The following is a 15,546-nucleotide window of genomic DNA, read 5'->3' as shown; positions in this document are numbered from 1 at the left end:
TAAGACACACAGACACCAAGACACACACACAGAGACACTGACGCATAGATACATCCTGAGATACAGACACACACATAAAGACACAGACAGCAGATACACATACACACACACAGAAACACTGACATGCACAGAGACTTAAGGTTCTCGCGAGCGCAGGGAGGCGGGGCACCACGGAAAACAAGGGAGAGGAGAGGGAAGAAAAAGAAGAGATGGACCGGACAAGGATTTCGAGCATGCGCATTGGAAACGGGATTTAGGCTAGGCAGGGTGGGAAGGAGCCCCCGGCGCAGAGTGAGGCTGGAGGGCGGGGCTGGGGAAAGGTATGGGAAGACCAGAGGGAGGGACGAGGACCGTGGCTGAGGGAAGCCGGAAGTGGGACCGGAAGTTGCCTCCGAAACGAAGTAAGTGTTTTTCTGCTGGAAAGGGCAGAACCGTTTGGGAGGGAAGTTGGTGCTGGGTGGGGAAGGGAGAACCCCAGCGTGCAGTCATGCCGCCCTCCCTTCACCCCCCCCCAAAAAAAAAGGCCGGGAGAGGCTAGGGTCCTTGGAGAAGCGACACTGGTCACCGGCCTTTGGCGGCGGGAAGGATAGCATGAGGGAGTCACTTCTTCCCGGAGCAGGGCCTTGTGCCAGGCATGGAGGGGGTATCCAAAAGGGAATAAGACACAGTCTGGGCCCCCCAGGCACATCACAGACTAGTTGGGGAGGTTAGCCGGCGACGTAAGTAAGTATAAGAGGGATCCGACGTGGTCAAGGAAGATAAGCGAAAATGCTTTGAAATCCTTCCAGATTTGGGGGAGGCATGTGGAGAGGCACCTACCCTGGAAGCGGGGCAGGATAAGAATTATTGCTACTAGAGTTGGAGTTGCGGAGCTGGAGGGGACCAAGAGTTGTTCTACAAATAGGGAAACTGAGACCCCCAGAGAAATCAAATTATTTTCCATGTCGTAGTTAGAGCTGGGATTGTAACAACAGTTATCTGATTCTTAGTACAGAGCCCTTTTAAATATACGGCGCGTGTTTTGTAAGGGATTACAATGCAGGGAACTAAGCTGTGTTTAGATGAGGAGATGATTGAAAAAAGAGTACTTAGGTGGTTTCCACAGCCTGCCTTAGGAGCACTTCATTAAGAGCAAACCAATGAATTCAGCAAGTGTTTTTATTCAGTAAGTTCTTTGATTTTGCTTTGGGCAGTCAAGCAATTACTAAGCATTTACTGGCCAAAAACAGGATCTCTGCTCTCTAAGCGCTCTCCTTATAATGTAAGAGAGAATCTCTGGGGACAAGCACTAGGAGGTGGAAAGGGAGGAATGAGAGAGACCAGGAAAGGCTTCCTGCAACAAGTGGGATTTGTTTCAGATAGCTACAAGGAGCCTTAGAATCTAATCCTTTCTCCGGACCAAAAAGGATGTGTCAGAGAACCCAAGTCTTTTGGTGCCTACTCTAGAGTTCTTTATTCTGCTTCCCTTTTTCATATGCCCCCACTTTCACCTTCCACATTTCTTGCTTTTACTTAGAAATTTGATTATATTCAGGAGCCTCCAAACCTTTTTTTTTCTAATTAATCTTTTATTTTATAAAGTATACAGAATATTGGCAGTTTTCTCATTGCCCTAATCCAAGGGCTCTTTCTTGATCTCTTTGAAACAATATGTAACTAGCATCTGCGAATAAAGACAGTTGCTTGAGAAGATTGAGAAGGGATAAGTATATGATTAAAAGTAACTGAAAAAAAAAGGGGTGGGGGGGAAGCAGCTAGGTGGTTCAGTGGATAAAGCACCGGCCCTGGATTCAGGAGGACCTGAGTTCAAGTGTGGCCTCAGACCTTGACACTTAACTAACTGTGTGATCCTGGGCAAGTCACTTAACCCTCATTGCCCTGCTCCCCCCCAAAAAGTAACTAAAAATATGCTAATGTTTACTTGGGTTGGACAACTTTGACATGTGCAGTATCCATATGTGTGAGGGAGTAATCTTTGTTTTTAGTTTTGAAATATCATTGACTTGCCTGAAGATGTAAGTCAGTTTAATTCACAGCAGTGAAGATAAGAGAGTTAGCTAGTGGTGGATCCAGAAAGATTTTAATAAGTTAGGCAAATAGACTGAATTTTATAAGATCCAATTTAATAAGAATATTCTAGATAGAGGTACTTAAATTCCACTGTTGTTTTTTTAAAAGAAATCTATGCAGGGGCAGCTAAGTGGCAGAGTGGGTAGAGCACCAGCCCTGGATTCAGGAGGACCTGAATTCAAATCCGGCCTCAGACACTTGACACTAGCTGTGTGACCCTAGGCAAGTCACTTAACCCCAATTGCCTCACCAAAAAAAAAAAAAAGAAAGAGAAAAGAAAAGAAAAAAGAAATCTATGCAAATACAGGATATGGGGTGGGGCATGGGCAGGTAGCAGTTTATAGGTTTTTAGTGGATTTTTGGTTCAGTGTGAGTCAACAGCGATATAACAGTTGAGAAAAGCTAATGTGATCTTAGGCTTCATTCACAGAAACAGAGTATCCAGAATGAGAAATGTGATAATCCTGCTGAGTACTACTGTAGTCAGTTCTAGGTGCCACCTGTCAGGAAGGAAATTGACAAGCTAGGGCATATCCAGAGGAAGGCAATCAGGATGGCTGTGTGATATATACCCTGCAAAGTTCTATACACTTAGAGAATCATGACAGTTTAAATCATGCCTGTGTTGCTTACTACCTTTGTGACCTTGGAAGAGTCATTTAATCTCTCTGGGTCTCAGTTTTCTCATCTTTAAAATGAGGATTGGGGCAGCTAGGTGGCACAGTGGATAAAGCACCGGCCCTGGATTCAGGAGTGCCTGAGTTCAAATCCGGCCTCAAACACTTAACACTTACTAGCTGTGTGACCCTGGGCAAGTCACTTAAACCCAATTGCCTCACAAAAAAAAAAAAAATGAGGATTGACCTCTTAGGTCCCTTCTAATTATAGGCATGATGATGAGATGACTAAAAAAGTCATACCATAAAAGAACAGAAGAAACTAGAGCTGTTTAGCATGCAGCAGAGAACACTCGGGAGGGACTTAATCATTGTCAGCAGATATTTGAAGGATAGTTGTGTGGTAAAGGAATTGGGGGTTTTTTTGTTTGTTTTGGGCATGACTCCAAAAGGCAGAACTAGGAATAGTGAGTTCCAGAGATGCAGATTCTGATTCAGTGTAATGAAAGAATTTCTAACGATTATTAGAGTTGTCTAATCAAGATTGTATTGGGATATGGTGAATTCCCTATCCTTGGATGTCTTCAAGTGGCAACCATAATACCACTTGTAGAATATAATAGTATTTCTGTTTGAGTATGGTTTGAACTAGATGACCTCCGAAGTCCTTTCAGACTGTTAAATTCTATGTATCATGTATATTGTTGTTTAGAATTACTATATGAAAAGGTTAAAAACTGTAGGGACTAATTTTTAATTGGGGAGTGTTAGCTAGGCGGCTCACCGCAATATTGGGGCAAGGAAGGAGACCAGCAGCCTCCCTCAAAACAGAGCAGGATTTATTTAACAAGAACGAACTTAAAAAAAACACAAACAGGATCAGTAGAATTAAGGGAAAAGGAATAAAATGGGGAAAGGGAAATTATACAACCTTAACACCACCACCACCCAGGAATCAGCTGAGAACACACAGCAGCGTCCTGTCACCTTCCAGCTTTATGCTAGAATGCCAGAAAACCCTCCCTTCTTCCCAGCAGACCCCAGGCTGACCACACACAGCCCCCAGCCAATTGGCTGGCTGCTCTGACAGTCACATGACTGCCCTCACTAGGCTTCCAATCATTATAATTTTGTCAGGCCCATGTAGGCGTCGGTGAGTGGTGATGATGACATGAGGTGCCAGCACGATGGCAACCAGTGGGTGGAGCACCGTGCCGTTTTTGGAGCCCCAGAGGCCGGTGCGTGCGCCAAGGTGTTTTTTTTTTTTAATTCTAGTCAAAAAGATGGGGTCATAAAAACCTCAAATAACAATTCTTTTTTCTTTTTTTTTTTGTGGGGCAATGGGGGTTAAATGACTTGCCCAGGGTCACACAGCTAGTATGTGTCAAGTGTCTGAGGCCGGATTTGAACTCAGGTACTCCAGGGTCCATGCTTTATCCACTGTGCCACCTAGCTGCCCCAACAATTAATTCTTTACATTCCCCATTTTGTTTCATCAAGAAACAACATTATAAGCTCTTACCTTAAACAAGCTTTTCTTCCTATCGGTGAAGAACACCAAGAGCACATGACTCTTCTAGAAAGGGTTATTGAACCTTATTGCTTGATTTATAAGACAATTGGGGCAGCTAGGTGGCGCAGTGGATAGAGCACTGGCCCTGGACTCAGGGGGACCTGAGTTCAAATCCAGCCTCAGACGCTTAACACTTACTAGCTGTGTGACCCTGGGCAAGTCACTTAACCCCAATTGCCTCAGCAAAAAACAAAACAAAATAAAACAAAATCCTTCCTTCAAATCTGTCCCCAGATTTATAAGACAATTAATGAACCACCTAATAGATTTTATGATAGACTTTGTGAAGCTGCTAGGCAATTTACAAAACTGGACCCACTAGACTCATTCTTTACAGAATGAAGGGAAGGTAGGTGGTGCAGTGGATAGAGTGCCAGCCTTGGAGTCAGGACTTGAGTTCTAACGTGGCCTCAGACACTTACTATCTGTGTGACCCTGGGCAAGTCACGTAAGCCTGTTTGGTTCAGTTCCTCATCTGTAAAATGAGCTGGAGAAAGAAATGGCAAATTACATTGGTATCTTTGCCAAGGAAATTCCAAGTGGGATCACAGAGAGTCAGATATGACTGAAAGGACTTAACAGCAAAAAAAAGTTAGGAAAGCCCTGTGACTAGGAAACTGTGGCCAGAATGGCTGGGAATCAGAAGACTAATTCTAGTCCCAGATCTATCATTAATTGACAGTGTGACTTTAGACAAACCATTTCACATCTGCTCCCTATCTTCCTCATCTATAAATTTTCCAGAGTATTGGGAAAAGAGGAGACCAAATTATCTCTGAAGTGCATCTAGTTCTAAAATTCAACATATTTTAAATTCTGGATACTAAATGAAGAACCCACCAATGGATAATTTTATATCCTAGCTTGGTTTTATAAATATCTTTGATTTCTTCAGTACAAGTTTTGTACATCAAAGAATTTCAGAGTTAAAAGCTTTTTTTGTTTTTTAAGGTGCCATAAATCCTTATTGTTTTAGGTTTATTATTTGGGTGTCTGAATCCCATCACTAACTAAAGATTTGACTTAACAAAATTAATTCATTTAGGTGAGCATGCTACCTTCAAGGCTTGTCTACACGCTAACAAGATCTATATTGGAAAGCAAGTGGCCTCGGTTTTCAGCTGCAGATGCTCTTCTTGATCCTGGTTGTCTATTTCAGCACTGGGCTTCTCCAAGGCCTCTCTTCCTTAGCTGTGCAAAATGTTCAAATCATCAGGAACCTAAACAGAAAAGAAACCTTTCTGAGAAAAAGTTGGTAAGAACAAAACATAAAATTTCATAACTCCTTTTTTGGTGTATTGTATTGAATATTGTTTTTAGGTGTGCTATTTAAAGGTTGCCATTAGCTTTCATTGTAGAAGATAAAAACTGTTTTGGGGGAGTTTTTCCTCATTGTCTTGTTCTTGTTGATCCCACTTATGGTAATGTGGCTATAGTTATTCAGGAAATATATTTTTTGAAACTAATGAAAATAACTGATTTCATAGAGAATCTTTGGAAAATAATAAAAGGATCATTTATACACTTGCCAAATATAGTCATATACATTCCTCTCTTTAAAAAAGCACATTTATTTTTTATGGTTCTCTAATTCCTGCTTAAATCTTTTGGAATATGAACTAATTATTGACTGAAATTAACAAGAAGTTTTCTTAGATTTTTGTTTTCTGCTAATTGGGGAAATTGTAGATTAAAATGATTAAATCAGCTATATTTTATATGAAAATAAGATATTTAATATCCATTTAAACCAAAATCTAGCAGAATTTCTGCAAGATTCTCACCTGTTTGTCATATCTTCACTTTAATCTGTACATAGATACTGCAAACCAGTTAAATACTTTTTCTGAACAAATTGTTAATCAGTGTTGACTGCACTGAAAACATGTTGATTCTTTTTTTTTTAATGATTATGTAAAACATTGCCATATTAGTCATTTTGTACAGGAAAACTTGAATAAAAGAAAAAATGTAAGAGTGAAAAATATCATGCTTCAGTCTGTTCCATCGATATCAGTTCTTTCTTTGGCGGTGGATAATATACTTCATCAATAGTCCTTTGGGATTGTCTTGGATCATTGTATTGTTGAGAGTAGTTAAGTCATTCACAGTTCTTCATCAAACAATATTGCTGTCTCTCTGCACAGTGTTTTCTTGGTTCTGCTCACTTCACTATCCATCAGTTCATACAAGTCTTTCCAAGCCTTTCTGAAGTCATCCTGCTTGTCATTTCTCATAGCACAATAATATTCCATCGCCATCATATACCATAGCTTGTTTAGCCATTCCCCAATTGATGGTCATTCCTTTGATTTCCAATTCTTAGCCACCACAAAAAGAGTTGCTATAAATATTTTTGTACAAATAGGTCTTTTTCTCTTTTTAGGGATATCTTTGGGGTATAAACTTAGAAGTGGTATTGCTAGGTCAAGGGGTATGCAAAGTTTTATAGCCCTTTGGGCATAGTTCCAAATTGCTCTCCAAAATGGTTGGATCTTTTCACAATTCCACCAGTAGTGGATTAGTGTCCCAACTTTCCCACATCCCCTTCAACATCCAATATTTTCCACTTTTGTTATATTTGCCACTCTGATAGGTGTGAGGTGATACCTCAGAGTAAACATTTCTATTCTTGTAGCAGTAATTCACAGTTTTTCCATGTGGTGGTGCCAAAGAAATTTAAAAGGCTTTTTAAAAAAAAAATCAATTTTTTTGGGAAAAAAAGTGAATGTATGCTGAAGAGGCTTTCCATGTATTATAGAAAGGATTTTTATGATGGTCAAGATGTGCCCCAAATTATTATATTATATTGTATGGGGCCAGATTTAATATCATAGATATATGACATAATTTGGTATCCTTAAAAGTTGGTATTGAGGAGCTGATGACCACATTTTATTGTGATATTCTCTTTAAATTCTAACAAAAACTAAATATCACCTGCATTTGTTCTAAATGGTTGGAGATCTGCTCCTTACTTGAGGTCCTTTTCTAGGAAAAAGTCACTACTAGAAAAGAGGTTTAAATATACCACTACATTTTTTTGAAATCTGATTTTCCAGTCAGAAAGTATACTGTTCTTAAAATATTCCCTCTGTTTATGGAAAAGAGTGACTTATATTTGGAGACATTTACCCCACTCTTTTTTGTCCTTTTAAATTTTTGAATCATAATTTTATGTTGGTGGAGATCTATCTGTTCTTCCAAGATTATGTTCCTAAACAAATAATGACACATTTACATATTACTTTATAGTTTGTAAGGCAGTTTCCTCACAAAATCCCCTGAGAATAATGCAAGTATTATCTCCATTTTACATTTACAGAGGACCAAAGAGGTTCCGTGACTTTCCCCATAGTCACACAGCTAGTAAGTGTTAGATTTGGATTCAATACTAGGTCTCCAGACTTTAAAACCAATGCTTTTTTTCACTATACCAGGTTGCCTAAATGAATAATCTAGCAAGAGGTTTTTAAAAGTTTAGGGAGTAGTTCTTTTTCTGTTTTTAGGTTAGATATCTTGAGTTTGTTATTAAAATGTGTATTAAGAATGGCATACTTCAATACTTCAAGAAGTCCTCACATGATTTTCATAAGTTGCTATGGCCTAACCTTTTTCCCTTTTCCCACCTTTGCCCTCGAAAAAACCCCAGACAAGCCAACCCAAATGCTTGCTTGGTGGTCAACATTCTAGTGATGAACTTCTCTATATTTAGTTAGGTTATGCTTGGAAGACAGATACATAGTAGTTCTGGACATCTGTTCTCAAAGCTTAAGACCCACCAAAATTTGGTATAGTCTTTGAGAACCCAGAGTCACTTCCATACCATATTAAAGAACTGAGCACTCATTAAAATATTATATTTGTAATGTGAATTATTAATTTAAACTTGCCTTTTGAAACCAATGTCTTATGACAGTAGAGTGGTTGCAGTGGAAAGAGGCTGGATTTGGGAAAAAAGGATCTAGATCTGAATCCTGATTATGCCAGTTGCTACTTATGTGACCTTGGACAAGTCAAAACTTCTCTTGACCTTTTTGTTTCTTTATCTTTTAGTGAAGGAGTTTTGACTAGCTCACCAGTGACATTCCTTGTAGCTCTTAATTCTTTCTTACCTTAAAATTGGAATTATTAAGAGCTATAAGCAATATTAATAGTATTAACTTTTAAAAACATAGTAATGTATGATTGAAAAGGAAGTAGCAGGTACATGATTTAGACATAAAAGGTGATACCATAGGTAAATTAGGAGAAGAAGGAATAGTCTACCTTTCAGATCTTTGGAAAGGAGAACAGTTTATGACCAAACAAGAAATAGAGAATATTATGAAATGCAAAATGGATGATTTTGATTACATTAAATTAAAAAGGTTTCGTACAAACAGAAGCGATGCATCCAAAATTAGAAGGGATGCAGAAAGCTGGGAAACAATTTTTATGGCCAGTACTTCTGATAAAGGCCTCATTTCTAAAATATATAGGGAACTAAATCAAATTTATAAGAAACTAAGTCATTCCCCAATTGAGAAATGGTCAAAGGATATGAACAGTCAGTTTTCTGATGAAGAAATCAAAGCTATCTATTCCCATATGAAAAAATGCTCTAAATCGCTATTAAAAAAATTTTTTTTAATAATTTATTAATTTTTGCAGGACAATGAGGGTTAAGTGACTTGCCCAGGGTCACACAGCTAGTTAAATGTCAAATGCCTGAGGCTGGATTTGAACTCAGGTCCTCCTGAATCCAAGGCCAGTGCTTTATCCACTGCGCCACCTAGCTGCCCTCTAAATCGCTATTGATTAGAGAGATGCAAATTAAAACAACTCTGAGGTACCATCTGACACCTATCAGATTGGCTAATATGACAAAAAAGGAAAATAATAAATGTTGGAGAAGCTGTGGAAAAATTGGAACACTAATGCATTGTTGGTGGAGCTGTGAACTGATCCAACCATTCTGGAGAACAATTTGGAATTATGCCCAAAGGGCTATAAAGCTGTGCATACCCTTTGACCCAGCAATACCACTTTTGGGTCTTTTTCCCAAAGAGTTCATGGAAAAGGGAAAAGGACCCACATGTACAAAAATATTTATAGCTGCTCTTTTTGTGGTGGCAAGCAGTTGGAAATTGAGGGGATGCCCATCAACTGGGGAATGGCTGAACAAGTTGTGGTATATGAATGTAATGGAATACTATTGTGCTGTAAGAAACGATGAGCAGGAGGAATTCAGAGAAACCTGGAAGGATTTGCTTGAACTGATGATGAGTGAGATGAGCACAATCGGGAGAACATTGTACACAGTATCATCAACATTACGTGTTGATCAACTGTGATAGACTAGATTCTTCTCACCAATCCAACGGTAGAAGACAGTTCCAAAGGACTCATGATGGAAAGGCTCTCCAAATTCAGAAAAAAAAAAAAAAAGGAACTGCGGAGTATGGCCACTGATTAGACCATACTATTTCTTTTGTTTTTGGTGCTGTTGTTTTTCTTTTTTGAGGTTTTTCCTTTTTGCTCTGATTCTTCTCGTATAACATGACTAATGCAGAAATATGTTTAATGTTATTTTATGTGTGTGTGTATATATATATATATATATATATATATATATATATAAAACACCTATATCAGATTACCTGCTGTCTAGGGGAGGGAGGGAGAAAAATTTGAAATTGGAAATCTTATCTAAACAAATGTTGAAAACTAAAATAAATAAATAAAAAGATTATTTTTTTTAAAAAAAAGGAAGTAGCTTTGGGACAGCTAGGTGGCACAGTGGATAGAGCACCAGACCTGGAGTCAGGAGTACCTGAGTTCAAATCCAGCCTCAGACACTTAACACTTACTAGCTGTGTGACCCTGGGCAAGTCACTTAACCCCAATTGCCTCACTTAAAAAAAAAAAAGTAGCTTTAATATATGGACAGAGTGAGGGCTATAAAATGAGTAAGTGCTTCACTGACATCCCCAAAACAAAAAGAATTAGAGGATTTATGGAAAGATATGTACAAGAGTTACATAGGATCAGAAGGTATTAATGGGTTTGTGATCTGTAGAACTGATGGGATCAGTTGAAGTATTAAAGTGTTTATAAATAGGAAGGGTAAATGTCATGTATATTACATACATATATAATAAATCTGTTGAGAGATAAAAGATGTATTAGTAATGGAAAATGGCCTTTGTTTTGTAGAAACGGTATTTTGTGGATCATCGAAGAGTGTTTATTACTGGAGGCAATGGAGGTAATGGGATGAGTTGTTTTCATAGTGAGCCCAGAAAAGAATATGGTGGACCTGATGGAGGAGATGGGGGAGATGGTGGCCATGTTATTTTGAAAGGTAAATTGCTCTTTCTTATTGGGAAGGATCCCTTATTTCTGTAAATAGTTAAAAGCTACTTTCTTTAAAGATAGATTTGAATTTTATAATTAATTTGGTGGACATATTTTATTAAATCAATATATACTGGGGCAGCTAGGTGGCACAGTGGATAGAGCACCGGCCCTGGAATCAGGAGTACCTGAGTTCAAATCCGGCTTCAGACACTTAACACTAGCTGTGTGACCTTGGGCAAGTCACTTAACCCCAATTGCCTCACTTAAAAAAAAAATCAATATATACCATCATACTTTAAAACTACAAAGAAAAAACTATTTTCATAGGTTATCTTAAGGAAAATGAAGAGTTTTGTTAAAAAATTAAGTCAATATTGTTAACTTAATAACTTCTGGTAGACACATACTTAGAGAAGACATTATGTTGTGTATCATTCCATTTATCTAAATGCAGTTTTTGTTCTGTTTTGTTTTTTGCTAGACCATAGAAAATTCATGAAATCTATTTCTTTTTTTTTTTTTTAAAGTAAGGCAATTGGGGTTAAGTGACTTGCCCAGGGTCACACAGCTAGTAAGTGTTAAATGTCTGAGGCCGGATTTGAACTTAGGTACTCCTGACTGACTCCAGGGCCAGTGCTCTATCCGCTGCGCCACCTAGCTGCACTGACCTATTTCTTTTTTAAACAATCAGGTCTGAAATAATTGAATAAACATTGGTTTAATTTTTAGTTGACAAGCATGTCAGATCATTATCTTCAGTCCTTTCAGTGTATCGGGGGTTTGATGGAGAGCCTGGCGGAAGCAAAAACTGCTATGGGCGAAATGGAGACTGCCTCTACATTAGAGTAAGTTGTGTGTGTGTGTATAGTTACTGTTGCTTTATCAGACAGTATAGCTCAGCATAACATCTTTAGATTCCTGTAGTTTCCTAGCTTAACTTGAATTTTATATGTGAAATCTTGGGACAAAAAAGAGCAAAAGTGTAGCTCCTATTCAGGCCAGGAAAGTTCTTTTTTTTTTTTTTTTTTTTTTGGTGAGGCAGTTGGGGTTAAGTGACTTGCCCAGGGTCACACAGCCAGTAAGTATCAAGTGTCTGAGGGCGGATTTGAACTCAGGTCCTCCTGAATCCAAGGCCGGTGCTTTATCCACTGCGCCACCTAGCTGCCCCAGGCCAGGAAAGTTCAATGCTAAAAGGAGGCTTTCCTTTAAAAAACATGATGACCACAACAACCCCAACCCCCCCCAATTTGTTTCTCTTCGTATTCATTTCAAACCATTAAATAGTTCCTGGTTTTAGGAAACAAATTTAATTTGAATCTATTATGACTTTTTGAGTGTGACAGTACACTTCTCTTTTCTCTTAATGTTTTTTCCTTTGTGTTCTTTTTCCTACTACTTCTACTCATTTTCTATATCATAAGGTTTTTAAGTCTTAAAAAGTTCTTTTGTAATTCAGTCTACAACTTCTAAGTTCAGTTCTTTGAGGACAGGGACTGTTTTCAGTATATTTTATTACTGCAGTGCTGAGCACAATGCTTTAAAAAAAGCATTGCAGAATCTAATTAATAAACATAAAACTTTTGTCCTTTTTTGGGCTTTGTGGTTATTTGATTCTTTGCCTAGGGAATAAATTCAGAATAAACTTATAATGGTTGTATAAAGAATATAGATCTATGAATCCTTTACTTATTTTTTAAGGTTCCCCTAGGCACTCTGGTTAAAGAGGAAAATGAAATTGTAGCTGATCTTTCTCAGCCAGGTGATGAATATATTGCAGCTTTGGGGGGAGCTGGAGGAAAAGGCAATCGTTTTTTTTTGACTAATGACAATCGAGCTCCGATAACTTGTACCCCTGGGCAACGGGGTCAAGAAAGAGTACTCTATTTGGAACTGAAGACTATGGCTCATGCAGGAATGGTAAGTACAAATTCTTTAAATTCTTTTTGTCTCGAATTCAATGTTTCCTTTATTGAAGGGAAAAATTAGATTTTAAAAACAACATAGGAATGCATTTATAAATGCATAATGTCCGTATGAGGACATTAATTTTCAAGAAATAATAAGAAATTGAGATTCCGTCATTTTTCAGCCACTGTTGTTGAGTTTAATATTAGTACATGTCATCCATCAAAATTAGTTTCTATTCCAGAAATTCTTCTTTTGATCCTTATTAATTTCACTAATCTTAAAATGTAATGAAATTTTCATAGACTCACATGACGATTTAAACATTTTTCTTCTAGGTGGGATTCCCCAATGCTGGAAAATCATCACTTCTAAGAGCAATTTCTAATGCAAAACCTGCTGTGGCTTCTTATCCATTTACTACTTTAAATCCCCATGTAGGTATTGTTCACTATGAAGGCTACCAACAAGTGGCAGGTAAATTTTCTAACACACACTTGAGATAATGATGATTTTAAAAATAACGGTTAAGAGAGGGAAATGTGGGTGTGATATCTGGTTATATTTAATTGAATTTAGCTTCCTATTTAAAATGTTAAAAAAAAAACCCGTTTTTCACTCAAAATGTTCTAATAATACCATCATTATAGATTTTAGGGGGAGTAATCTTTCCTTATTAACATGTCACCTTCCTGTTAAGAAAATTTTCATTTAAATTTCAGTGATAAGGAAATTATTTCTACTACCTTTATTCTTTGTGCTATGTTTTTCACAGCAGTATAAGTCATATGGACCACATGTGATTTAAAAAAACTTTTCCTGTGCTATTTAAGAGGGGGGGAAATTATTTCAGAAGATGACGTACTTGTTGCAGTTACTAGTAAGCCTGTTGGTGATGTTATTTTTATAGCTCTTTGTATTTCCAAAGTGCTTTGCAATAATTCCTGAGTTATTTATAGCATACAGAAAGCTGTTTTTCTCTTTAAAATTATTTTGCAGATTAAAATTTGTCAAGTATCACTTGATATTTTGACCCCCAAACTGATATGTTGCCCCTCCAAAATTTTTTAAAATAAATTTTTATCTTTTGTATTTAGATTACCTACGTCTCAGTATATCCCTCCCCTCACGGTGAGCTAGCCTTCATAATAAAAATTTAAAAAGAGTTCAGTAAAACTAACCAACATATTGGAAAAGACTGTTATCATATATATTATTCTATACTCCTTGTTTCCCATTATTGGAAAGAAGTAGAGTTGCATTTTCATAATTTTTCTCACTCAAATATTTCAAAGCATTTTTCAAAAAGGAAAATTAGATCTGTCTCCATAGACACTGACCAACTGAAATATTGAGCTAATAAAGGAACCTATTCAAGTTCAAGTAGTGAGTTGAATAAGAAAGTCATAATAAAACCCAGTATATTTAACCACCAGAATTGCTATATATGGTCATGTTTTTACTAAGCCAAAAAGTTTGCACAAATGAACTGGAGGCAATTTTGATCACATAGGGTGTTACCTTATCATACTTTTTTCCTTTTTCTTTTTTAATTGTAGTAGCTGACATTCCTGGCATAATAAGAGGAGCTCATCAAAACAGAGGCTTAGGTTTTGCTTTTCTGAAACACATCGAGCGATGCCGCTTTTTTTTATTTGTGGTGGATCTCTCAATAGCAGAGCCATGGACTCAGCTTGAGGATTTAAAATATGAGCTAGAGAAATATGAAGAAGGCTTGTCAGAGCGGCCACATGCAATCATTGGAAATAAGATTGACCTTCCTCAATCTAAAGTCAATTTTCCCCAACTTCAGGCTCGATTAGAACAAAAGGTCATCCCCTTGTCAGCATTGACTGGAGAAAATCTAGAGGAATTGCTGTTGCATTTGAAAGAATTGTATGATGATTATGTAGAGACTGAGGGCAAACAGGGGCGGGAGCCACTGAATTGGTAGTGATTGAAGCTAAACAAGCATTGGTTGTTGAAGGAAAAAAATCCTAAAACTGTTGGAAAATTGAAAGTGGAAATAAAAGTGAGAGCATCAAGGACAGTGAAAGTGAGGACTACTGTATAAATAAAATGTAATTAATTTGTTGTGTATGTGTGATCTTTGTGTGAGAGAGTAATTTATAAATCATTTAATTTAGTAGGTTGTTACCCATCACTGGTCAGACAGGGGCTTATTCTCAAGTGGCACATGATCCTATAATGATCCTTATACCTTCTGGTCTGGAAAGTGACAAATCTGCACTAGATTTCCTTGTGTGACAGCATATTGCCCTGTCACCTGACACCCAGCCTGCTTACCAATGCTTAATGCATCTGTCAGCTTTGTTGGTTAATTTGCTGAGATTGGACTCATTTGTGTTAATTAACAGCTGTAATTAGCAAGAGGAGCCACATTGCTGATTGATGTTATAAAATGCTGCTTAAGAATGCAGATATTCACTTAGTGAGTTTAAAATGTACATAATACTGGTTTAAAATTTTTTTTCTATTTAGTTCACTAGTTGATCACAATAGTAGCCTTTTACAAAGGTCATTGGAATAACCTTTGCCCAATTAGCCGGCTCACCTTCAGTGTCAAATTAAGAAGCATCAGATTTAAGAGATCTAAAAATTATCAACAGAATGTTCTACATGTCCTGGTGAGGTGGTAGGAATCAGGAACACTTTTGCATGCATCCCTGTTCTGATGTAATTTAATGCAAAGGATATAAATACAGGATGATTTTTTTCACACTTGAAACTCCTGAAAAATGTAATAGTAGACTAGTCCATTTCTGTTTGCAAAACAGACTGCTGTGTCCTGTTGAGCTGAACACTGAAAAGGAATCATGGAATGTACTTTATAAATTAATGCATCAAGTATCTTGAGAAAATGTTGTCTTCTGACTCAGAACTTATATATTTCTTTTTTTTTTTTTTTTAGTGAGGCAATTGGAGTTAAGTGACTTGCCCAGGGTCACACAGCTAGTAAGTGTTAAGTGTCTGAGGCTGGATTTGAACTCAGGTATTCCTGACTCCAGGGCCAGTGCT

At 37.5% G+C, this 15,546-nt stretch overlaps 1 protein-coding gene across 3 annotated transcripts; it reads left to right on the top strand.

The window, feature by feature from the left end:
• Positions 1–230: 230 nt before the first annotated feature.
• On the top strand, positions 231–14,601 carry MTG2 (mitochondrial ribosome associated GTPase 2). 3 transcript variants are annotated; one of them, XM_043988387.1, is made up of 7 exons: positions 231–401; positions 5,306–5,515; positions 10,459–10,606; positions 11,362–11,447; positions 12,301–12,519; positions 12,846–12,984; positions 14,067–14,601. In XM_043988387.1, the coding sequence occupies exons 2-7, from the start codon at positions 5,312–5,314 to the stop codon at positions 14,459–14,461; spliced, it is 1,191 nt and encodes a 396-aa protein (XP_043844322.1). In that variant the 5' UTR covers positions 231–401; positions 5,306–5,311; the 3' UTR covers positions 14,462–14,601. The 3 variants fall into 3 exon arrangements, with proteins under 3 accessions (XP_043844322.1, XP_043844320.1, XP_043844321.1); XM_043988385.1 differs by having other exon boundaries at positions 234–401; positions 11,332–11,447; XM_043988386.1 differs by lacking the exon at positions 231–401 and adding an exon at positions 415–723 and having other exon boundaries at positions 11,332–11,447.
• Positions 14,602–15,546: the final 945 nt, after the last annotated feature.

Source organism: Dromiciops gliroides, chromosome 2, assembly GCF_019393635.1.
Source record: "Dromiciops gliroides isolate mDroGli1 chromosome 2, mDroGli1.pri, whole genome shotgun sequence".
Taxonomy (NCBI): Eukaryota; Metazoa; Chordata; class Mammalia; order Microbiotheria; family Microbiotheriidae; genus Dromiciops; species Dromiciops gliroides.
Note: the sequence above shows the minus strand (reverse complement) of the source record. Positions and strands in the feature narration are given on the sequence as shown.